At 38.2% G+C, this 24,192-nt stretch overlaps 2 protein-coding genes and 1 pseudogene across 2 annotated transcripts; all 3 read right to left on the minus strand.

Moving 5' to 3' along the window:
• Window positions 1-267: 267 nt before the first annotated feature.
• LOC100658179 (olfactory receptor 52N4-like) lies at window positions 268-1,937 on the minus strand. Its single transcript, XM_003423149.4, has one exon. It carries the CDS (start codon window positions 1,243-1,245, stop codon window positions 268-270), a length of 978 nt encoding a protein of 325 aa, XP_003423197.2. The 5' UTR covers window positions 1,246-1,937.
• Window positions 1,938-9,847: 7,910 nt separating this feature from the next.
• LOC100657893 (olfactory receptor 56B1-like) lies at window positions 9,848-11,485 on the minus strand (annotated as a pseudogene).
• A 9,254-nt stretch (window positions 11,486-20,739) lies between these two features.
• Window positions 20,740-22,166, minus strand: LOC100657607 (olfactory receptor 52N4-like). The gene has a single exon (XM_003423148.3). It carries the CDS (start codon window positions 21,715-21,717, stop codon window positions 20,740-20,742), a length of 978 nt encoding a protein of 325 aa, XP_003423196.3. The 5' UTR covers window positions 21,718-22,166.
• Between the last annotated feature and the right edge of the window lie 2,026 nt (window positions 22,167-24,192).

Genomic DNA, 24,192 nt, shown 5'->3' on the forward strand with positions numbered 1-24,192 from the left:
AATTGATTCATTGGATTTGTTTTTCAAGGAAACTTTGGATAATGATGAGACCAGACCTTCACAGGGCCAAAGAGGTGAAAACTCACAGTATATTAGACATTTCAGTGATGCTAGGATTCTCAAAAAACTTATTTGAATGTACCATTTAACACAGTCTCTTGTCATGGCCAAGAGTATTCTCAGAAATGTTTTTCTGTTCCTGTCTAAACATATAGCAATAACCCTTCTCTCTTCCTTCAATTCTTCTTATTTCTGGCAAGTATCCACTCATATGCTCTGGGGTTTTGTGTCCTTAGAACCTGAAAGAATCCTTAGGACACAGTCTCGTATCTGCTTGGTTTTCACCCCATAGACAATAGGGTTCATAGTAGGAGGCAGGAGCAGATAAATATTGGCCACAATGATGTGGCAAGATGGAGGGATTATGTGGCCCCCAAAACGATGGGAAAAGAAAGAGAAGAAAGCTGGACTGTAGGAGAAAACAATGGCAAAGATGTGGGCAGTGCAGGTGCTAAAGGCCTTCTGTTGAGCATCTGCTGAAGAGAGGCTGACCACTGCCCGAAGGATCATGGTATAGGAGATTGTGATGCACAAGATGTCAAAACCCCCAATCAGGAGGGCCACTATCAGGCCATAGATGGCATTGACCTTGACATTTCCACAGGATAACTTGGCCACAGACATGTGGTCACAGTAGGTATGGGGAATGATGTTGCCTTTGCAATAGGGTAGGCGCTTGGTGAGAAAAGTGAAGGGAATGATGAGTATCACACCTCTCAGAAAAGTGGTCAACCCAACCTTTGCAATGACAGAATTGGTGAGGATTGTTGAGTAGCGCAGAGGGTAGCAGATAGCCACATAGCGGTCCAGGGCCATAAGCATGAGCACCCCAGATTCCATCCCTGTGAAGGTGTGGGTGAAGAACATCTGGACCAGGCATTCATCAAAGCCAATTTCCTTGAGATGAAACCAAAAAATGCTGAGGGCCTTAGGGATTGTACTGGAGCAAATGACAAGGTCAGTTAAAGAAAGCATTGCCAAGAAGTAATACATAGGCCTGTGCAGGGAGTCTTCACAGCAAATGAGATACAGGAGTCCACAATTGCCTACCATAGCTACAACATACATAGAGCAGAATGGGAAGGAAATCCAGATGTGCATGTCTTCTAGTCCTGGGACTCCATTCAGAATGAATAAGGCTGGGGTCAAGTCTGTTTGGTTCAACATTAGCATGACCAGTCTCATATGATCATTAAATAGCTTAAAATTTGTGTGTTTTCATAGAGTAAGAAAAAGGGAAGATAAAATATAGGTAAGATTATTGTCTTCACCTTCCCCCAACCTCCACATTTAATTCTGTAATACATTTTACGATCAAACAAGGAAATATTCGAGTGCCGGGGAATAGCTTTTTTGCTTATGTGGTGTTATTCTTTGACTACTTCATCAATAAAACATTTTTATTGATCACCTACTATGCCCCATATCTCATCACAGACTCAACAGAAACAATGATGTTTTTATTCTTATTCATAATTAATAGCTGATATTTATTTTTACTTACTACATCAAGGATATATTATAAGCATTTAGGAAATATTTATTTTTTAATGAATCTGGGAATCTCAAAATTCAGTGCAAAGATCTTGATTCTATTTTCTCATGTTACAGAAGTTACATAATTTGTAACTAAGAAACATCTAAGTTACAAATTATATAACTTCCTTAAAACTCAGATTACCCATTGTTTTTTAAGTATGGATAAAAATATGACTGAGAGAAATGCAGAGTCCAGAAACCAACTGTGAAACACAGTCAGCCACAGGAAACACTGCAGATTGTAGAATAAGAAAAAAAAAAATGTATTTTCAATAAAACATGAGAGGCAAAACACACATCCTGTGATAGCTGGAGTACACAAAGATTTGAAAACAGTACACAAAAAGTACTAGCCATAAAAAAAGACAAATAGAATTATATTAAAATTTTTAATGAAAATACAGCTTTAAAAGTATGAAAAGTTAATCCACAGTGAAGCCACTTTCTATGGAGTTGATTCTAAATCATGGTGGCTATGTGTATGTCAGGGTAGAATTATACTCCTTAGGGTTTTCATTGGCTGATTTTCAGATATAGATTCCCAGGCCTTTCTTCTGGAGCACCTCGGGAGGTACCTAACCTCCAACCTTTAGGTTAGTAGCCAAGTGTGTTAACTTTTTGCACCACACACAGACTCTAAGCCACAGAGTAGAAGATATTCACAGTGCATATATTTAACCAAAAAAATTGAACCCAGTGTGTATACATTACTCATAAAACATAAATACAAACAGAGTGTAGGAGCAAAAGACTTAAATGCACACTTCACAAAAGAGGAATGAAATGCTAATAAGCATGTAAATAGGCACTGACTTTGTAGTTACCAGGGAAATAAATGCAAACTGATTCTCTCATGACATAGCCCTACATATCAAACAGGATAGCTAAAATGAAAAAGACCAAAGACATAGGTAAAGTGAAACAACTGGAATTTTCGTACACTGCTGGTAGGAGTGTAAACTGAATCAACTATTTTTGGCATATCTTGTAACAATGACTATATCCACAACCAGTATTTTTCATTCCTAATGAAAATATGTACATACATTCACCAGACCACATGGACTAGAATGCTTATGGCAGCATTTAGACGATTTTTCATAGTCTAAAACTGGAAGATACCTAAATGCCCATGAGTATTAGAATGGATGAATACATTCTGATAACACTCCACAATGGAATTTTATATAACAAGAATAAACAACCTACCACTACATGCAACTATAAGGATGAATCTCAGAAACAGAGTGTTATATTTAAAAAGCTTGACACAAAAGAGTATGTAATGTGTGATTTCATTTCTATAAAACACAAAAATGCGTCAAACTCATTTGTGCTATTAGAAACAGAACAGTGGCTTCTAGAGGTGGGAGGGAGTGACGATTGGAAGGAAGCTGAGGTACAGGGGTCTTGTGGAATGCTGGTTAAATTCTCTTTCTTGATCTAGTTGTGGAGTGTATGGGTTTCAGGTTGTAAGAATTCATCAAGATGTAGTTTACTTAATTGTGCACATTTTATATGTGTATTATAATTTATATTTTAAGAAAACAAAATAATTGTATTTCTGAGAGGATTGAATGAGGTAGCATGGGAAACACCCTACCACATTTTAAGTGCTCGATATTTCTATTTTTGTTTTCTTCTCAGGCTGACAGTCACTTTGGCAATGCTTACAAAAATTAATGCAGTAGAAAACAAGTAAGTGCCACCAAATGAATGCTCTCCCGTGTCCCATCAGAAGAAACTAGTCATCCTGGCATCCAAAGCAAAGTGGATACTTTAAGACCATTTTCTGATAGGGAATATAGTTCCATGGAAATTGTGTAATAAAAAGTGACAAAAAAGAGGACAAATCCGATTTATCAAAAGGCACTTTGTTTTGGAAATACTAAAGCAACCCAGGTTGACCATGTTGATAACCATGACCTTCAAGGACCTCTCCCCATGTCGTTACCAAATCGGAGAGTTACGCAGGGTACTACAAAAGCACCTGTGTACCTAAGCTAGTAAATCAGGAAAAGCTTTCATGAGGGAAGGACAAAATGCCCTTAAACCTGAAGCATGATCAGGACTCTGACAGCTCAAAATGGGAGGAAAAACCTGCTCTCCTGTTGCTTGTTGCTGTTTGTTATTTCATAGTCACGTCTCGGTGATATTCTTGGCTTTGCGATAAGGTTCTGTATTTTTCTATTGGTCTCTATTCTTCCCCCAACACCTGTCAAATGTAGTTATTTTTTACAGCAAAACCTTTTTTAGGAAGAGTAAGCGGTCTGTCATTTGGATGTGATAGTGACCCTTCCTCTAAATCCTCTTAAAATATTGTAGTTACAAAGAGCTGGGTATATAGGTAGAAATCGATTTGCTGAAAGAATTATTCTCTTTCATTATATTTACCTCATGGTACTATAAAAGTCAGTACATATTTGCAAATCCTCAAAATTCAATGAATCATTGATGCTAAGGAGAGTTTGTATTTATACTTACATTCCAGTGTCTCTAGCAAGGCTCCTGGTACTTATAAGACTCAAATATTTTTGAATGAATGAGTCACACTTCATACTTGAATTTTAGAATTATTAAATTATAGTTTAAGTGTTATTACTTGGAAAGCATTGAGGAAACCACTAGAAGAAAAAATGCAGACTATCTTCCTCAAGATTACTAGGAAAAATAAACAAAATGTCCCTATCATAAAATAGAGAAAGAAAGATAATAAAAATACAGTAGGAAAAAGTTAAGATGACAGAGGCAGAACAAATATATTGGGTTTGGCAATAAAGATGAATTATCCATTAACTTAGACATAATCCTAATTAATTTTTAAAAACCACTTATGCAGTACAAAAGAGTGCCTTAGAATAAAAACGACACACAAAGGTTAAAAACGGTGTACGTACGTAAAAATAATTAGGTAAACATAAAGAATGCCAAGAATTGGGAAGTACGTATTAACGTGACACAAAGAAATTCAAAGCAAAATCATTGAGGTTAAAATCACTTTTCGAGAAATGTAGGACTCGATGGTGTGCGATTAGAGTTTACGGCACCAAATTGTCTAATTACAAATTTGATACGGTTTCTTCACAACCCGAATCATGAAAAGCACTGAAATTCACTCCCTCACTTTCTTACCGCAGAGTGGAGGTTTTAAAACGAGGACTTCAAACGTTTTAGTCACCTGGCAACTGAGAGCAGACTTCAGTTTTCTATTAAAGGGACGTGGTTTCTGCATAACCTAACATTTTTGCTTTGGAATTTCAAGAGTGTATCAATTTTCATTTTGGATAGAAGCATAACATACGGTATTTGCAGTGTAAGAAATGCTTTTTACTTGAAGACCAAAATTACCATCAAGGTTCTGTCTTTCAAGCTTGCTGAATTCATAATTTAGGTGTGCAATGATCATTATATTTTTGTATTGCTTTTACAAATATCATTAACAGAAACATGAATTTAGAAGTATAGGTATATATACATTAATATACAAAAAAATTACTATTGTTACAATAAGATATATTTCTTTCAATAATCTGTGACAATTTAGCATAAATGAGTCAAACGGGATCCCTATTCATTTCTCCCTCTATCTTCCTTTATACGTTGAACAGTTTCTCATAATTGTGTGATGTTCGGTTACCTGTTTTGCTCTGTATGTTACATTATTTATCACAGTACAGAACGAAGTTTCACAGGTTCTCTTGGAGTTAAAGGATATCATGACAAGAATGAGCAATGTCAGTCAGTGTCTTAATTATTTCTGCGCAGAGAGAAGTACCTGTGGTGGAGACAAAGATGTTCTTTTTTATCCAAGTATATCTCCTAGTGGTGCAGTAGTTAAACACTCAACTGCTAACCTAAACCCCAGTGGTTCGAACCATCAACAGCTACTTTAGAGAAAGACGTGGCAATCTACTTCTGTAAAGATTTACAACCTTGGAACCCTGTGGGGCAGTTCTACTCTGACCTACAGGGCCCTAGGAGTTGGAATCAACTCCAGGGCAATTTTTTTTTTTTTAATCTTCCTTTGTCTACTACATTTTAGCCATGCATCTGTGTATCAGAATCAGGTAGACAAATTAACCACTTAACCACTGTGTGACCATAGGGTTTCCAGCCAGTGGCTAGTGGCTTCAAAAGGTAGACCTTTTGGTTAGCAGCCTGAGCTCTTAACCACTGCAACCCCAGGGCCCCAAAGGAAGCATCGATACCCCTAAATTGAAAAGGAAGAAATATTTTTCTGGGATTAAATATGTAGTATTCTGAAAAATATTTTTTAAAATACTACATAAACATCCTATTTATATATTCATATTCCTTTTTATTCTTGTAGTTTTAATCAATAAAATGCACCTCATTGTTATACAATTTAAATCCCATCTTCAATATATTTGCAAAGATCTCAAAGATAAAAGTTAGAAATCAAAATATTAACTAAAAATTTAATCAGTTTTCTTTATCAAAGTACATTTAAATTGATTTCAAGACATGATTTAATTTTTCCTGCAAGAGAATTTGACTTATGTTACACTGGGGTGTGAATGGGGTTACTAGAACAGGAAAATTGAAACACAACACAGAAAGTACATTTATAAAATACAGCTTTGATATCATCTGTTGTTTAACCTCATTCTTTAGCCCTCTAGCCAATAATTTTTTTCTTTTTCCCTAGACTGTCAACCCTTTAGACTCATGTTCTTCCTCCCATATAAGAACAGTTTGCTCACTGCAGGTGTTGCTACCCGAGATGGACAAAATGCAGTGATAATTAAGTCTCGCTAGAAATGAACCAGGAAAAATTAGACTCTCATTTTGAGGACTAAAGGGAAGGTTATGTAATTATCAAGCGTAACCTGACCATTGATCTCATAATAGCAAATTATTCTCTAGCTAGCCACCCATTTTCCCATGTTATGAGGGCAATTCACATCTGACTTCCACGACAACTCAACTAAGTGTTCCTATTTGGTTGGAGAAATACCAGATGTCCCCAATCATCATGATAAATTACGCTGAATTATGATCTGAAAGCTAGGAAATAAACATTTTCAAAGGAAACCAATCTTATACTTCTGTCTTCAAACTAGGTAGATGAAATCAAATCTGTATTTCTAAGAGTATCATCAGCAACTCATATACATTCAAAGCCTCTCTCCACTTCATCTTACTGCCCATAAATAAATAAATTTAGTCACTTGGCTCTTTAGTATGTCCTTTAATACCTTAGTTTCTGGGTAGCAGACCAGTGAGATGAATGCAATATGGTCCAGTGCCCAGGCCCTTGGTTGAAAGAAATCACAATCTTAGAATCAATGTACAATGCTCAACTTCTGAATTCCTTGATCTCTGTACTATTGACCTGAGCCTTTAAAGAAAAATGTTTGTTATATATCCCAAGGGGACATTTCAGAGCATCAGAGACACAGCTGCTGGTGTGTATATCATGCTAACCTCTATGGAAGAAAGAAAAGAGTGAGAAATTTCCATTCATAATGCTCAGATGATGCTACAGAAATGAGTGAATAATTTCATATGTGTGTAGCTACATGTGTGTGTCTATATGTTGGGATATGTATTAGGCGGATGAGAATAAACGCAAGCTATCTTAAAAAAAAAAACTGGTGATTTTAACATTTATTACAGATTTTTTTTTCTTTCTTTCCCACGTTCCTGTGGAAAAGAGGTTGAAAGCTTTTAAGTAGAGAATGTTTCTTCCATTCACTTAGTCTTTTTTTTTTAATTTTTTAAATGTATGTATTGTTTCATAGTGCAGAATATAAGGGCCTCTCTGCAAGCTATCACGCTTAGTTTTTGCTATTTCTTACTTCCCTTCAATTTCTTAATACCCTTTGCAGGATGTCAATATAACACAGTAGTAACCAGCCAACTCCACTGTCCCTCTAGTCCTTGTATCCCCATGACCCAAATCATTGCACTAGCTAGAGTATTTTTCTCCACAGGGACATTGTCCCACATCACCACTGCTGAAATCTTTAGAAATTGAGCCAAAACCCAAACTAAGGCCTAAGTGTGCCCACATCCCACTCAGGATTAGATTCTTCTTGTGAGCTGTGATATGAGTGATCAGTCTTAAACCTTCTCTTACCACGTGTTTTCTAGACCACTCCACTGCCATTGCCACCTGTGCTGGTTCTAGTCCTCCAAGAAGCAGACACCAAGATGGACATTCAATAGATTTTTTGGGAGACACCCGTGAAGTATGAAGAGTAAGGGAGCAGGAGAGGTGGGAAGAGCTGTTAGGCCATGATGCAGTTCTGACACCTGGGAAATGATAGAGGGAAGGAAGAATTGCTTAGGGAACACACCAGCCCTCAGTATAGCTCTGAGATAGTCTCAGCCAGGCCACTGGAGAGTTCCCAAGCAAAGGTTGTCCACTACAGGAGTCACATTTCTTGTAGGAATAGCTTAATTCTGACTTCCTTGCTGTGCTCAGTCGTTGCCAGGGATCAGTCAAGGAAAGTGTGACATTGGTGTGAATATCATCAAAAACAAAATGAAACCCAGTGCCATCGAGTCAATTCCAACTCATAGCAACCCTATAAGACAGACTAGAACTGCCCTATAGAGTTTCCAAGGAGCACCTGGTGGATTCAACTGCGGACCTTTGGTTAGCAGCTGTAGCACTTAACCACTGTACCACCAGGGTTTCCGCAAATATCATAGCACACCCAAAAGTGCAGCAACCAGAGTGTCTCAGTCAACTGTGATACTCACATCAGGTTCTCATGAAGGGACCTGTGAGAGGCACATGGCCACCACACTACTAATGAAGAAACATCAGGTAAGCACAGATTGAGAAACATTTAGAAAAATTAACTGACATGCAACCTTAAAAAAAAGATAGTCCATGCAAAATGAGGAACTATCACATATTAAAGTACAATAAAGAGACACAGCAACAATGCACAACATTTGATCATGGATTGGATCTCAAACCTGTAAATAATTGCTATTAAGGCCATTGTGACTCTATATATAGAAAGGAATTTTGAGTACAGATTATGAATAGACTATTGTAGAACAACATATTTCCCTGCTATTGGTGACTGCTTTCTGGTTATGTAAATTGGTGCCTTTATTCTTAGAAAAAAACACATGCAAATCTGAGTCTGAAGATAATTTCATGAAGTTGTGAATAATGGAGTTATGAGAGAGGTTAAGGAAATACAATGGATGTTGAAAATATAATGGATATTGAGGAAAATATAGTGGTTGAGAATAACAGCGGAAAGACTTTCTTGATAAACCCCTTGGCCTGATGGGAAAAGGCAGGGAAAAAATGTTACTGGAAAGCTGTAAGATCTAGAGCTGTAGAGGCAGCACTACCTGGCAAGTGCTATGAAAGACACACCAGTCAGAACTCTGCCTGTACACAATGCCTGGGAGTGGAGAGTAAATAACTCAAACCCTCTCTCTTCTTTCACTCTATCTGCCTATCGGTGTCTCCCAGGGTCAGATTAACCAGTAAGCACAATAAGCAAGGTATGTTCAGGTTTATTTACACTTACTTACTCATCTGAAGTGCACAATATCACTTCAGATTGGTAAGTAAGCATAATTAAGTTCATACCTTGCTTATTGACTCAATCCAAGTGAATTCCAGTAGATAAAAGAGTCTGAGTCGCACAGCACATGTGGTTCATTCAGTCCTCCAGGTTACAGATCAAAGCAGAAAGGACAGAGGAAGGATCTGGAGAGGCACATGAATGCAGATCCTTGTAACTATCCGTATCTTTTGTGTTCTGCTTGTCCAAGCCCAGGCATCTCTCCTTGTTCAGCCTAGATCCCCACTGTAGTTTGGTCTGGCACTGCTCATTTGAAATGTTTTCTGTTCCTGCCTCTGCATTCCATGCTACTGGAATGATGCTGGTTCAGGTAGACTTTCTTCTTTGTTTGCAAGTGTACCCATCAGCCAGCAAGCATGACCTGTAATTCACATCCCAATCATGCCTTTCTTTGGTTGTGTGGGTGAGTGTGCATGCATGCATATGTATTTTGTTTTTACCTTTACTTTTGTTTTTAGAGCATTGATATCAATCATAAATGCTGGTTGTTTATCCCTTTTTATTGGTTGATAGAAGTTTCTTCCATGTTCTCAAATATATTTAGTTCTTTTCAGTACTTTGGAGGTACCAAGAATTTTTTTTTTTCTTTCCTTAGATGCTTCCATAATCATTTATTTTAAGAATGTGAAAAGTGATCTCAAAGGCATTTACTTACTCCTCCGTCCTCATTTAAGGTCTACTTTTTTCTTCCGCATTAGAAGAAGCTGAAGTCCATGTACTTCACGGACAAAGTCTCTAGCATCATTTTTTTCTAGACCTAAATAAAGCACCTTCCAGAAAACTGCCCTTAGTTCTTTTGTCCTGAGTGCATAGACCATAGGGTTTAGGGCAGGAGGGATGATGTTGGGTAGCACATTGAGAAGAACTGGAGTAAAAGTGGCCTTACTCTCTGCCAAGTGAGTTACCGAAATCACTACAACAACGGTGTAGAAGAAGAGGGTGAGGATGAGGTGGGAGGTACAAGTGCTTAAAGCCTTGGATGCAGCTTCAGCTGAGTTCAGTCTAAATACAGAGCGCAGGATCAAAGTATATGACAATATGATAAGACTTAGGTCACTCCCCATGCCAAGCCATGCCAGAACTAAATGACAAATGCTCTTTAGTCTCCTGTCATCACAAACCAGGCTTGTGACCCCAAGGTTGGAGCCCAGGCAATGGTCAGTCTCATTCCTGGAGCAATAATTGCACTGGGCTGCAAGGACAGGCACAGGAGTAATTGAAAAGCCGTTTCTAAGTACCATGAACAGAGTGGTTTTTACGATTAAGGGATTGGTGAGAGCTGATGGGTAGTGAAGAGGATGACAAGTAGCTACGTATCTGTCTTAGTTATCTAGTGCTGCTATAACAGAAATACCACCAAGTGGATGTCTTTAACAAAGAAAAATTTGTTTCCTCACAGAAAAGTAGGCTAAAAGTCCAAAATCAGGGTGTCAGCTCCAGGGACGGCTTTCTCTCTCTGCCGGCACTGGAGGAAGATTCCTGGTCCTCAAACTTCTCCTGGTCCAGGAACTTCTCAGGCACAGGGACCCCAGGAACAAAGGATGCTGTCTGCTTCTGGTACTGCTTTCTTGGTGGTATGAGGTCCCCAACTCTCTGCTTACTTCCCTTTCCTTTATCTCTTGAGAGATAAAAGGTGGTGAAGGCCACACCCCAGGGAAACTCCCTTTACATTGGATCAGGGAGGTGATCTGAGTAAGGATGGTGCTGCAATCCCACCCTAATGCTCTTTAACTTAAAATTAACCCAGTGCCGTCGAGTCGATTCCGACTCATAGCTACAATCATAAAATGGAGGACAACCACACAGTATTGGGAATCATGGTGTAAACAAGTTGATACATTTTTGGGGGGGGACAAAGTTCAAACTGTGACAATTATCTATGAACAGCTATGCAGAGGAAGATACCAGACTCCATGCTGACAAAAGCAGCAAATGGCATATATCTGAGCAAAACACTCAGGGAGGCTAATGACCTTGGCGTTATACCAGAAGATGGCCAGGATCTTGGGCATGATGCTGGTGGCCAAGCCCGTGTCCACAACAGAGAGGATGCCTAGGAAATAGACCATAGGCTGCTGCAGAGTACAGACGTGGCAGATGGTGATGAGGATGAGTGTATTAGCACCAATTGCTGAGAGGTAGAGTAGTGCCAATGGCAAGGAGAGCCAACGTTGCCAGTTGTGAATGCCTGGGAATCCCATCAGGATGAACTCAGAGACCTGGAATTTGGAACTGTTGGAGAATTTGAGAGCTGCACACATATTTTCATGCGGAAAAATTATTTTCAGTTGCTGTCTCTGAGCATAAACATCATCAAATATTTTAAAACTGTCTCCACTCTGTAGCTTAGTGCTGTAAAAAATTAAACCTGTATGCCATCTCTCATAATAATTTAAGATAGACAAGGAAGTTCTAGGATTTTATTAGTAGAAGGTAAACTTAAAAGTACTAATTATCAATGTTTACTATGCAGGGAAATTTCAGCATGAATTTCAAATCTCTATTTGTATTGTTTTTAGTTATCACAGGTCAGCGCCAGGAGATAAATATAATTCTTTTTTATTTCCTAAGCCTTTCTTCAGTCCCTTGAGAAATTTTGTGGAATCATTTGGATATTTGGTTTTTCATATTTGTCTCAATCGTACTTGACTCAGATTTTTATTAACTAATGATATCTAGATTTTTTAAATGTGAAATTACTGGAGATGAAATTATATAAATTCCTAGGTGATATAGATGCGGATTCATGTTTTATGTAGACTTCCAAAACTTTGCTATCACAGCCTTTTAAAGAGCTGCAAACACCAAGCTTGTTGCACATTAGCAGAGGGATACTTTTTCTTTCATGTTCTTTGCGTGGAATCCTGAGAAACCTCAAAAGAATAGCTTGAAAGGAACGATCTTGGTTGAATTTGAAAATTTAAGGAGTAATATATTAGAGGCATATCTTAGGAAGTTTTATTTTTATTTCCTTGAGTTTAATCTTAGAGAACATAGAAATACATATAAATATAGAACTTAGGTACAAGTAATGTGATACTTTTTATTGTATTAAAAAAATTACTTTTGCAGAGTTTTAAAGTAACTGCCATGGTATGATCAGAATCACACTCAAAACTAGATTCATTATCTTGACTCAAATGCTGTTGGATTTCCATATACTTTTTTATCTTGTAAAATTTTTTTTTATAATGGCCCAACTGGCCACTCAGCCAGCCAATCCTGACACCAGCAAACCAATCAGCCCTTTCCTCACCCCTCATAAACAATTGCTTCGTTAGCCTGGGAGTCCCTGGGTATTGCAAATGGTTAAGCAGTTGACTACTAACCAAAAGCTTACTGATTTGAACCCAGCCAGAAATGCTTCAGAAGAAAGGCCTGACAATCTCCTTCTGAAAGGTCACAACCTTGAAAACCTCAGGGACTGCAATTCTACTCTGCACACATGGGGTCACCATGAGTCAGATGACTTGACGGCATCTGGTTTGGTTTGGTCTTTGGTTTTCCTTACTCTGTTGATTTCTTTCCTTTACTTCATTCATATACACTTTCTTCAGTGCTACTACTTCTGGGGAATTCAAACCTTTAACATCTCTAATCTTGCCTGGCTATACTTGTCTCTCATTTTCCCGTGGGTCTTTCTTTTTGCCAGCGGTCTGATTTGTTCTAAAACTGTCACTATCTTGCTTAAAATGCTTCCAAGTCTCCATGCTTTCCTTCAAATAAAGGTCAAACTCCCTTATACCATCTAAGGCACTCTCAGGTGTACAAACCCATTAAGTATCACCTCTTGCTACAAACCTCCTTGCATTCTACACTTCAGATGCACGTAATTCTTGCTCTTTGCAAAAGTTATTGATTTTTTTAAAGCATTTCTTTGTCAATATTTTTGCTATGGTTAAAGCTATTGAGATTTACAAGCAAGAAAAAATACAAAAAGACAGGAAGTAAGTACCAAAGCTTTTAAGTGATATCTTAAAAGCAGGATTATTATCAATTTTAATTATATTTGTTATGGGCTTATTGTTGGTATAATTACTTTTAAATACATAAAAAGCCTTAAGAAAAGGCACAGTTCTCCTGTAATATAACCAATATGACTCTTACTAACAACTAGGTACATTTCATCTCAGATATTTTTTACAGCATCTAAATTTGAATAAGCATATACCTCCTAATGATGGGATAAATTGTCCTTCTATAATGATGGATATAATTTGAGGGATAGTAAGTTCATCTAAACATATTCATGGCAAATTTTATTGAATGACTGGCACAGTCTTTGCCATGAAACTAGTGTTACTTTGGGCATTTAGATGAAGGTTCTGAAGGAGTTCAGCACAATAGTTCCAACTTGAGAGCTTAGAAATGTGTAACCCATTGACAGAAGTTGACTGTCACATCTTTCTTCTGCAGAGGAGTGAATCGTGGGTTCGAACTGAAGACCTTTTGGTTACCAGCCTAGTGCTTAACCACCACACCACCAGGGCTCCTTAAAGGTATTACAGCTAACCTTATTCTCAGCGAATTAATTGTGCTGTTGAGGAACTGGATTGTTGTTGTTGTTGTTAGGTGCCATAGAGTTGGTTCAACTCATAGTGACCCTATTTACAACAGAAGGAAATATTGCCCCATCCTGTGCCATCCTCACAGTCGTCGTTATGCTTAAGGCCGATGTTGCAGCCACTGTGTCAATCTATCTCATTGAGGCTCTTCCTGTTCTTCACTGACCCTCTGCCTTACTAAGCATGATTTTCCTTCTTCAGGTACTGATTGCTCCTGACAACACACATCCAAAGTATGTAAGGCATAGTCTTCCCATCCTTGCTTCTAAGGAGCATTCTGGTCGCACTTCTTCCAAATCACATTTATTCATTCTTTGGCAGTCCCTGGTATATTCAGTATTCTTCTCCAACACCACAATTCTAAGGTGTCAATTCTTCTTTGCTCTTATTCATTGTCCAGCTTTCACACGCATAGGAGGCAATGGAAAACACCATGGCTTGAGTCAAGCTCACTTTAGTCTTCAAGGTGACATCTTTGCTTCAGCACAATTTTACTTGCTTGTAATATTAATGGTATTGTTTAATAATTCCCAAATTTGGTGGGATCGCCTTTCTTGCAAATAGGCATAAATATGGATTTCTTCCAGTCAGTTGGCCAGGTGGCTGCCTTCCAAATTTCTTGGCATAGACAAGTGAGTGCTTCTAGCACTGCATCTGTCTGTTGAAACATCTCTATTGGCATTACATCAGTTCCTGGAGCCTTGTTTTTTGCCAGTGCCTTCAGTGCACCTTGGACTTCTTCCTTCAGTACCGTTGGCTCCTACTCATACGGTATCACCTTAGAATGTTGAACATTGACCAATTCTTTTTTGTATAGTGACTCTGTGTATCCCTTCCTTCTTCGTTTGATGCTTCCTGAGTCATTTAATATTTTCCCCAAAAGATTTCTTCACTATTGCAAATTGAGGCTTGAATTTTTTTCTTCAGTTCTTTCAGCTTGAGAAATGCAGAGTGTGCTCTTCCCTTCTGGTTTTCCATCTCCAGGTCTTTCAACATGTCATTACAATACTTCACTTTGTCTTCATAAGCCACCTTTTGAAATGTTCTGTTCAACTCTTTTACTTCATCATTTCATTTCACAGTAGCTATTTGACGTTCAAAAGCAAGTTTCAGAGTCTCTTCTGACATGCATTTTGATCTTTTCTTTCTCTCCTGTCTTTTTAATGACCTCTTGCTTTCTTCATGCATGATGTGCTTGATGTCATTCTACAACTCCTCTGGTCTTTGGTCATTAGTGTTCAACACATCAAATCTATTCTTGAGACGGTCTCTAAATTCAGGTGGGATATACTGAAGGTCATACTTTGGCTCTTGTGGACTTGTTCAAATTTTCTTCAGTTTCAACTTGAACTTGCATTTGAGCAAGTGATGGCGTGTTCTGCAGTCAGTCCCTGGCCTTGTTCTGACTGATGATATTGAGCTTTTCCATCGTCTCCATCCACAGATGTAGTCAATTTGATTCCTGTGTATTCCATCTGGTGAGGTCCATGTATATTGTCACCATTTCCATTGGTGAAAAAAGTATTTGCAATGAAGAGGTCATTGGTCTTGCAAAATTCAATCGTGCGATCTCTGGCATTGTTTCTATCACCAAGACCATATTTTTCAACTACCAGTCCTTCTTTGTTTCCAACTTCCCCATTCCAACCACCAGTAATTATCAATGCATCTTGAGTGCATGTTTGATCAACTTCAGAATGCAGAAACTGGTAAAAATCTCCAATTTCTTCATCTTAGGCCTTGGTGCTTGATGCATAAATTTGAATAATAGTCATCTTAACTGGTCTTCCTTGTAGGCATATGGATATTTCCTTATCATTGGCAGCATTGTACTTCAGGATAGATCATGAAATGTTCTTTTTGACAATTAATGCTGCGCCATTCCTCTTTAAGATGCCATTTTCAGCATAGTAGGCCACATGATTGTCTGAGTCAAAATGGCCAATACCAATTCATTTCAGTCACTAAGGCCTAGGATATCAATGTTTATGTGTTCTGTTTTATTTTTGAGGACTTCCAATTTTCCTAGATTCATACTTCATACATTCCATGTTCTGATTATTAGTGGATGTTTGCAGCTGTTTATTCACATCTTGAGTTGTCCCACATCAACAAATGAAGGTCCCGAAAGCTTGACTACTTCCACGTCATTAAAGTTGCCTCTACTTTGAGGAGGCAGCTCTTCCCCAGTTGTCTTTTGAGTGTGTTCCAACCTTAGTGGCTCACCTTCTGGCACTATATTAAACCATGTTCCAGTGCTATTCATAAGGTTTTCACTGGCTAAATCTTTCCAAAAGTAGAGTGCTGCATCCTTCTTCCTGATCTGTCTTTGTCTGGAAGCTAAGCTGGAACCTGTCCACCATGGGTGAGCCTGCTGGTATTTGAATACTGTTTTTTTTAGCATAGCTTCCGGAATCACAGCAACACGCAAGCCCCCACAGTATGACAAACTGACAGACACCTGGGGGAGGAACTGGCTAGAATACTTCAAATAATTGTTTCAGTCTTGGTGGCAGAAAAGTAGATATGTTAAAAAAACAAAAACAAACAAACAAAAAAACTCAATTCAGGCAAAGTTTTATTCTAGTGTTACAAGCAGAAAGCTTGATTTTACTGTTATTAGAAGGATTGTAAAGTAGAAAGAATCCTAATTGTGTATCCAGGATACATAGTTTTTCTATCAAAACTGCATAATCCTAATTGTGTATCCAGGATACATAGTTTTTCTATCAAAATTGCAAGTTTTGTGTTTTGAGACAAGTGATATAAATTAGTCAAAAATCAATAAATATAAAATATAAATTCAACATAAAAATAAAATATTGAGTGAGAAAGGAAGCAACAGATTGAGTTCTTTCACACAATAAAGTGCATATAGATTAAAATGCACAAAAACACTAAATAATAACATGTTCTTAAAGACATTTATGTATCAAAAAAGACTGGAGAAGCAGGGGATGAAAATAGATGGAGTTGGAGGATGAAGGGCAAAAAAAAAAAAAAAGAGAGACTATGGACTGTCAGAAGAAGACAGTGTTACACGAAATTGAGTATGTAGAAAGCAGCTCTCTGAATCTAAACTTCCTTTTGGGAATCATAGTAAACAGAAAATATTTGATACCATGATACTGAAGGAGAATACCCAGGAAAAGAATATAAGGGGGGGGGGGAAGTTTAAGACTAATGGCATGACATACATGTAAAAATCTTTGGGAAAAAAAAAAAAAGGAAATGAGGCTGTGAAGAAGCGTTCAGCAGGACTGAGGAAAGTTATAAAACTGTGGGCTGTTTTTGAAGTAAAAAATGAGAGTATTTCAAGATACAAAGGATATTGAATGGGATGTAAAGGAGGCAGTATTAGATGAGCACAGAAGGAAACCTATTTGATTTGTTTATCACAGAGGCAGCAATGAAATTGACAAAAACAGTTTTAGGTGATTGGTGGGATAGGAGAAAAAGAAACTAGAGGAAGAGAGATTTCTCACTGAGAAAGTAGAGGGAGAGAATGTTGACAACTTGTAATACAAGTTTTGTGTCAAAGTGAGCAGAGAAATGGAGTATACATAAACGGTAATTATATTTTAGGTGGTGGGGTCATTTTTCTAGTACTTAAAAATGGGAGATAGTAAAGGGTGACTCATGAAAAAATTCCATTCAATGAGCATAATATAACTAAATTGGGGAGAAGTAATGTGTATTTTCATCAGTTGGGCAGGGAGAGATAAGAACAAAATATTGAGTTTATATTTCTATATAATTGGGTTAGTTTATGAGATATTAATATAAAACTATTATTTTATTCAGTCTATCGTCTGCTTATTAATTTAGAAAAACCTTAAATGTTAGAGAGATATATTTAATTTTCTTTTTTATTTTCACAATTGGAAATAAGATGAAAATAGCACGATTTGCTCTCCTCTGGTGCTATTCTGATACATACACACACACGTATATATACGTGTGCCTTTTCTTACATTTAGTTAAGAGATCGCTACTCTCTATTTTGTGGCGGTTGTTAGGCCCCAACTTTTCGCTCCCAACTCGTAGCGACCCTATGTAGAACAGAACAAAACACTGCTTGGTGCTGTACCATCCACATCATATTGCCTATTGGTCCATATTGAGTGCTTTTAAAGGCCTTGTGGAAGGAAATTGAATATTCAATTACTTTGTAGTGAAAAATAATTATGTGTACTTTGTAGCTGTTTTTGTTGTTGTTAGGTGCCTTCGAGTTGGTTATGACTCATAGTAACCCTATGTACAACAGAAAAAAAAATAACTGCCTGGCCCTGGGCCATCCTCATGATTGTTGTTATGCTTGAGCCCAAGGTGAGAGCCACTGTGTCAATCCATCTCATTGAGGGTCTCCCGCTTTTTCGTTGACCCTCTATTTTACAGAGAATTATATCCTTCTCCAGGGACTGATCCCTCCTGATAACATATCCAAAGTTTGTGAGACAAAGTTTCACCATCCTTGCCAGTGAGGAACATTCTGGCTGTACTTCTTCCAAGACAGATTTGTTCCTTCTTTTGGCAGTCCAAGCTATATTCAACATTCTTCACCAACAGGGTAATTCAAAGGAATCAATTCTCCTTTGATCTTTGTTATTCATTGTCCAGCTTTTGAATGCATATGAGGCAGCTGAATCACCTTGGCTTGGGTCAGGCACACATTAGTCCTTAAAACAACATCTTTGTTTTTAGCATTTTAAAGAGGTCTTTTGCAGCAGATTTGCCCAAAACCATAAGTCATTTGATTTCTTAAATGCTACTTCCATGGGTGTTCATTGTGGCTCCAAGAAAAAGGAAGTTCTTATCAAATTCAGTCTTTTCTCCATTTATCATGATGTTGCTTATTGATCCAGTTCTGAGGATTACTGTTTTCTTTATGTTCAGGTTAATCCACATTCAAGGCCGTAGGCTTTGATCTTCACCTGTAAGTACTTCTAGTCATCTTCAATCATTTCAGGAGGTAGCATGTGATCAAGAACCAATGTTACTGAAGGAAAAGTCCAAGCTGCACTGGAGATATTGGTATAAAACAAGGCTCCAGGAATTGATAGAATACTAACTGAAATGTTTCAACAGATGGATACAGCTCTGAAGTGCTCACTCATCTATCCCAATACATTTGGAGGACAGCTACCTGGCCAACTGACTGGAAGAGATTCATATTTACACCTATTCCAAAGAAAGGTGATCCAACTGAATATGGACATTATGGAACAATATCATTAATATCACACACAAGTAAAATTTGGCTGAAGAGCATTCAAAGGTGGAGCAGCAGTATACCAACAGGGAGCTGCCAAATATTCAAGCCAGATTGAGAAGAGGACGTAGAATGAGGGATATCATTGCTGATGTCAGATGGATGCTGGCTGGAAGCAGAGAATACCAAAAAGATTGTGCAGCTAGGACAGACCGGTTCAACCAGATAACATAATTCTAGTGAGATATTCAGAGATTTAGACTTCATTGTACTGATGACTTCATGGGACACTTTCTCCTTCAGAAGTCATTGAGAAAGCAGGTATTTTGGTAACAATGAGAAAAATATAGCACATATTTTCCAGAATATAGTAACAACTTGTCATCAGTCTAGAAATTGTAGCTGTTGTTGTCGTTGTTAGGTGCTGTTGAGTCAGTTCCCACTCATAGTGACCCTATACACAACAGAATAAAACACTGCCCCCTTCTGTTCCACAGTCACAATCCTGGCTGTGTTTGATCCCATTGTTGCTGGTACTGTGTCAGTCCACCTCCTTGAGGCTCTTCCTCTTTTTCGCTGACCCTCTACTTTACCAAGCATGATGTCCTTCTCCAGAGACTGGCCCTTCCTGGTAACATGTCCAAAGTACGGGAGACAAAGTCTCACCATCCTCCCTCTAAAGAGTATTCCGTGTGTACTTCTTCCAAGACAGATTTGTTTGTTCTTCTGGCAGTTTAGGGTATATTCAATATTCTTGACCATGACCTTAATTCAAAGGTACCAATTCCTTGGTCTTTCTTATTTATTGTCCAGCTTTCACATGCGTATGAGGTGATTGAAAATATCATGGCTTTGGTCAGGCTCACCTAAGTCCTCAAAGTGACATATTTGCTTTTTAATATTGTAAAGAGCTCTTTTGCAGAAGATTTACCCAGGCGAAATGTCATTTGATCTCTTGACTGCTGCTGCACGGGCGTTGACTGTGTATCCAGGTAAAACAAAATCCTTGAAAACTTCATTTTTTTCTATTATCATGACTACTTATTGGTCCAGTTGTGAAGATTTTTGTGTCCTTTATGTTGAGGTGCAATCCATACGGAAGGCTATAGTCTTTGATCTTCATCGTTAAGGGCTTCAAGTCCTCTTTTCTTTCAAGCAAGATAGTGTCATCTTCACATCACAGGTTGTTAATTAGCCTACCTCCAGTCCTGATGCTGTGCTCTTCTTCATAGATTCCAACTTGTTGTCCAGTTATTTGCTCAGTATACAGACTGAATAAGTATGGTGAAAAAATACAACTCTTTTCTGATTTTAAACCAAGCAGTATTCCTTTGCTCTGTTCAAACGACTGCTTCTTGGTCTACGTACAGGTTCTGCATGTGCACAATTAAGTATTCTGGAATTACCATTCTTTGCAATCTGGAAATTGCAATCATTAATTGCACACAGGACCTAGAACACAATAATCAAGCTCCAGATCATCTCCTTCAACTTTATTCAGCTTTTCCCAGAAAATTGATTCATTAGATATTTTTTCAAGGCAACTTCGGATAATGATGAGACCAGACTTTCACTGGGCCAAAGAGGTGAAAACTCACAGTATATTAGACATTTCAGTGATGTTAGGATTCTTAATAAACTTATTTGAATGTACCATTTAACACAGTCTCTTGTCATGGCCAAGAGTATTCTCAGAAATGTTTTTTCTGCTCCTGTCTAAACAGACAGCAATAACCCTTCTCTCTTCCTTTAATTCTTCTTATTTCTGGCAAGTATGCATTCATATGCTCTGGGGTTTTGTGTCCTTAGAACCTGAAAGTATTCTTAGGACACAGTCTCTTATCTGCTTGGTTTTCACCCCATAGACAACAGGGTTCATAGTAGGAGGCAGGAGCAGATAAATATTGGCCACAATGATGTGGCAAGATGGAGGGATTATGTGGCCCCCAAAACGATGGGAAAAGAAAGAGAAGAAAGCTGGACTGTAGGAGAAAATAATGGCAGAGATGTGGGCAGTGCAGGTGCTAAAGGCCTTCTGCCGAGCATCTGCCGATGAGAGCTTGACCACTGCCCGAAGGATCATGGTATAGGAGATTGTGATGCACAAGATGTCAAAACCCCCAATCAGGAGGGCCACCATCAGGCCATAGATGGCATTGACCTTGACATTTCCACAGGATAATTTGGCCACAGACATGTGGTCACAGTAGGTATGGAGAATGATATTGCCTTTGCAATAGGGTAGATTCTTGGTGAGGAAAGTGAAGGGAATGATGAGAATCACAGCTCTCAGAAATGTGGTAAGCCCAATTTTTGCAATGACAGGATTGGTGAGGATTGTTGAGTAGTGCAGAGGGTAGCAGGTGGCCACATAGCGGTCCAGGGCCATAAGCATGAGCACCCCAGATTCCATCCCTGTGAAGGTGTGGGTGAAGAACATCTGGACCAGGCATTCATCAAAGCTGATTTCCTTGAGATGGAACCAGAAAATGCTGAGAGCCTTAGGAATTGTACTGGAGCACACGACAAGGTCAGTTAGAGAAAGCATTGCCAAAAAGTAGTACATAGGCCTGTGCAGAGAGTCTTCATAACGAATGAGATACAGGAGTCCACAATTGCCTACCACAGCCACAACATACATAGAGCAGAATGGGAAGGAAATCCAGATGTGCATGTCTTCTAGTCCTGGGACTCCATTCAGAATGAATAAGGCTGGGGACAAGTCTGTTTGATTCAGCATTAGCATGACCAGTCTCATATGATCATTACATACCTTAAAATTTATGTGTGTTTTCCTACAGTAAGAAAAGGGGAAGATAAAATGGAGGTATTATCACTGTTTCCGTCTCCCCCTGCTTTTTATTTCCATAGTACTATTTATGATCAAACAATCAAATATTTTGTGTGCCAGGAAATTGGTTTTTTTTGCTTATGTGGTGTTATTCATCGATTAATTCATCAATTCATCCAACACATTCTTACTGATCACTTACAATGTAAGTTTCTAATCACAGAACCAACAGAAATACTGATGATGTTTTATTTTTATTCATGAGTAATGACTGGCATGTATTTTTTTCTTACTATAACCAGGATTTGTTATAAGCATTTTGGAAATATTAAATTATTTATGTTTTAATTGATCTGGGAATCTAAAATTCAGAGTAAAGACCTGGGTTCCATTTGCTAATGCCTTATCCTGGCCCTTGTTCCGGCCTGGTGTATATGCATTTATAACATCATTTGAATTTCTCCTTAGAATAAACTCCTAGCCCAGATTGGAGGGTAAATGATTTAAAATTCACAAATATCCTTTAGGCTTATGTATTAATTCTGTGACACCTGGAAACCTTATCAGGCAATGTAGAAGTCAGGACCCACCTTCTCCCCATGGAGTAAAGGCAGAAGAAGGAAGGAAAAAAAATGACAAACTTTGTGAGATGTAGTCAGTCTGCCCAATGGGTAAGCAAAATGAGAATCAATAGGAGACAGGAATTGAGGCTGATTACAGTACCAGATAGGTCCCTAGGGGGCACAAGTGGTTGTATTTTACTACTAAGCTAAATGCTGATGCTTCCACCCCACTCAGTAGCACGGCAGAAGAAAAGTGTAGTGAACTGCTTCTGTAAGGATAACAGCTGAAAAAATCCCATAGAACACGTTTTTACTCTGTAACACATGGGCTTGCCATGAGGCAGAGGTTTATGATACCAGACTGCCATTTAGTTAGTAGGCTCTGAGGCAACAGAAAATTTATGTAAGCTTTTTACTTACTAGAGTGAATGCAACCCTTTGTGACCAAATGCTCCCAAAATTCCAGTTGGCTCCATTAACCACCTTCCCTAACAGCTGAATAATTACTAGAAATAGAAATGGTTTATATTTTCCATAGGAACATTGTCAAATGATATCATGGAAATTCCACCAATTTGTTAGGCAGAACACCTGATTTCTAGGTGTCACTTCACCTGAACCCTCTCAGACTTTTTGACCTCTCAATCTCTCTAAGAAACCTCCAGGTTACAAATTATGTAACTTCCTTAAAACTCGGATTTCCTATTGCTTTTTACATATGGATAAAAATTTGACTGAGAGAAATGCAGAGTCCAGAAGCTAAGTTCTGAAATGCGCGGCCAGTCCCCTAATTTATGACAAAGGAGAAACTGCAGGTTGTAGAGGAAAAATATATATATTTCCAATAAATATTGCTCGGTCAATTAGATACACGTGTAGGGGGAAAACCTTGACCTTTAATCGCATCATTATAAAATAAATTTCAGACAAACACACTAGATTTAAATGTGAAAGGCAAAACACACATCCTCTAATATCTGGGATATGCAATGATTTGAAAACAGTACACAAAAATTTCTAACCATAAGAAAAAGAAAATTAAATTTTTAATGAAATACACCATTAAAAGTATGAAAACAGAAGCCACAGAGGAACCAGTTGCCAGGTGATTCTAGCCCATGGCAATTCGGTGTGTGTTAGAGTAGAACTGTGCTCCATAGGGTTTTCATGGCTGATTTTTCGGAAGCAGATTGCCAGGTCTTTCTTCTGGGGCACCTCTGGATGGACCTGAACCTCCAACCTTTAGGTTAGCAGCCAAGCATGTTAACTTTTTGCACCACCCATGGACTCTAAGCTACAAAGTAAAAGATATTCATAACGCATATATCCAACCAAAAAAAAGTACCTAATTATACAAAATATTCATACAATATCAATATAAATAGTAGAGTGGGAGCAAAAGACTTAAACACACACTTCACAAAAGAGGAATGAAAGTGCCAGTAAAAATGTAAATAGGCACCGACTTTGTCCTTATCAGGGAAATAAACGCAAACTGATTGTCGCATGATATAGTGCTACGTACCAAACAGCATAGCTAAAATGAAAACAGACCTAAAATACCAAGGACATAGAGAATATGAAACAACTGGAATTTTCATACATCACTGTTGGCGTGTAAACTGAGGCAACTATTTTTGGCATATCTTGTAACAATGAACATATTCATATCCAACAGTCTCCATCCCTAATGAAAATATGTACATACATTCACCAGAACACGTGGACTAGAGGGCTTATCGCAGCATTTAGACCATTTTTTGCAGTCTAAATCTGGAAAATACCTAAATGCCCATCAATATTAGAATGGGTGAACATATTCTGATAACGTTCCACAATGGGATTTGACATAGCAAGGAGCATAAACAATCTGCAACTA

Source organism: Loxodonta africana, chromosome 7 (genome assembly GCF_030014295.1).
Source record: "Loxodonta africana isolate mLoxAfr1 chromosome 7, mLoxAfr1.hap2, whole genome shotgun sequence".
NCBI lineage: Eukaryota > Metazoa > Chordata > Mammalia > Proboscidea > Elephantidae > Loxodonta > Loxodonta africana.

Bases quoted from the DNA above. Each gene is read 5' to 3' on its own strand.
- LOC100657607 (XM_003423148.3), bottom strand. From the start codon at position 21,717: ATGAGACTGGTCATGCTAATGCTGAATCAAACAGACTTGTCCCCAGCC.
- LOC100658179 (XM_003423149.4), bottom strand. From the start codon at position 1,245: ATGAGACTGGTCATGCTAATGTTGAACCAAACAGACTTGACCCCAGCC.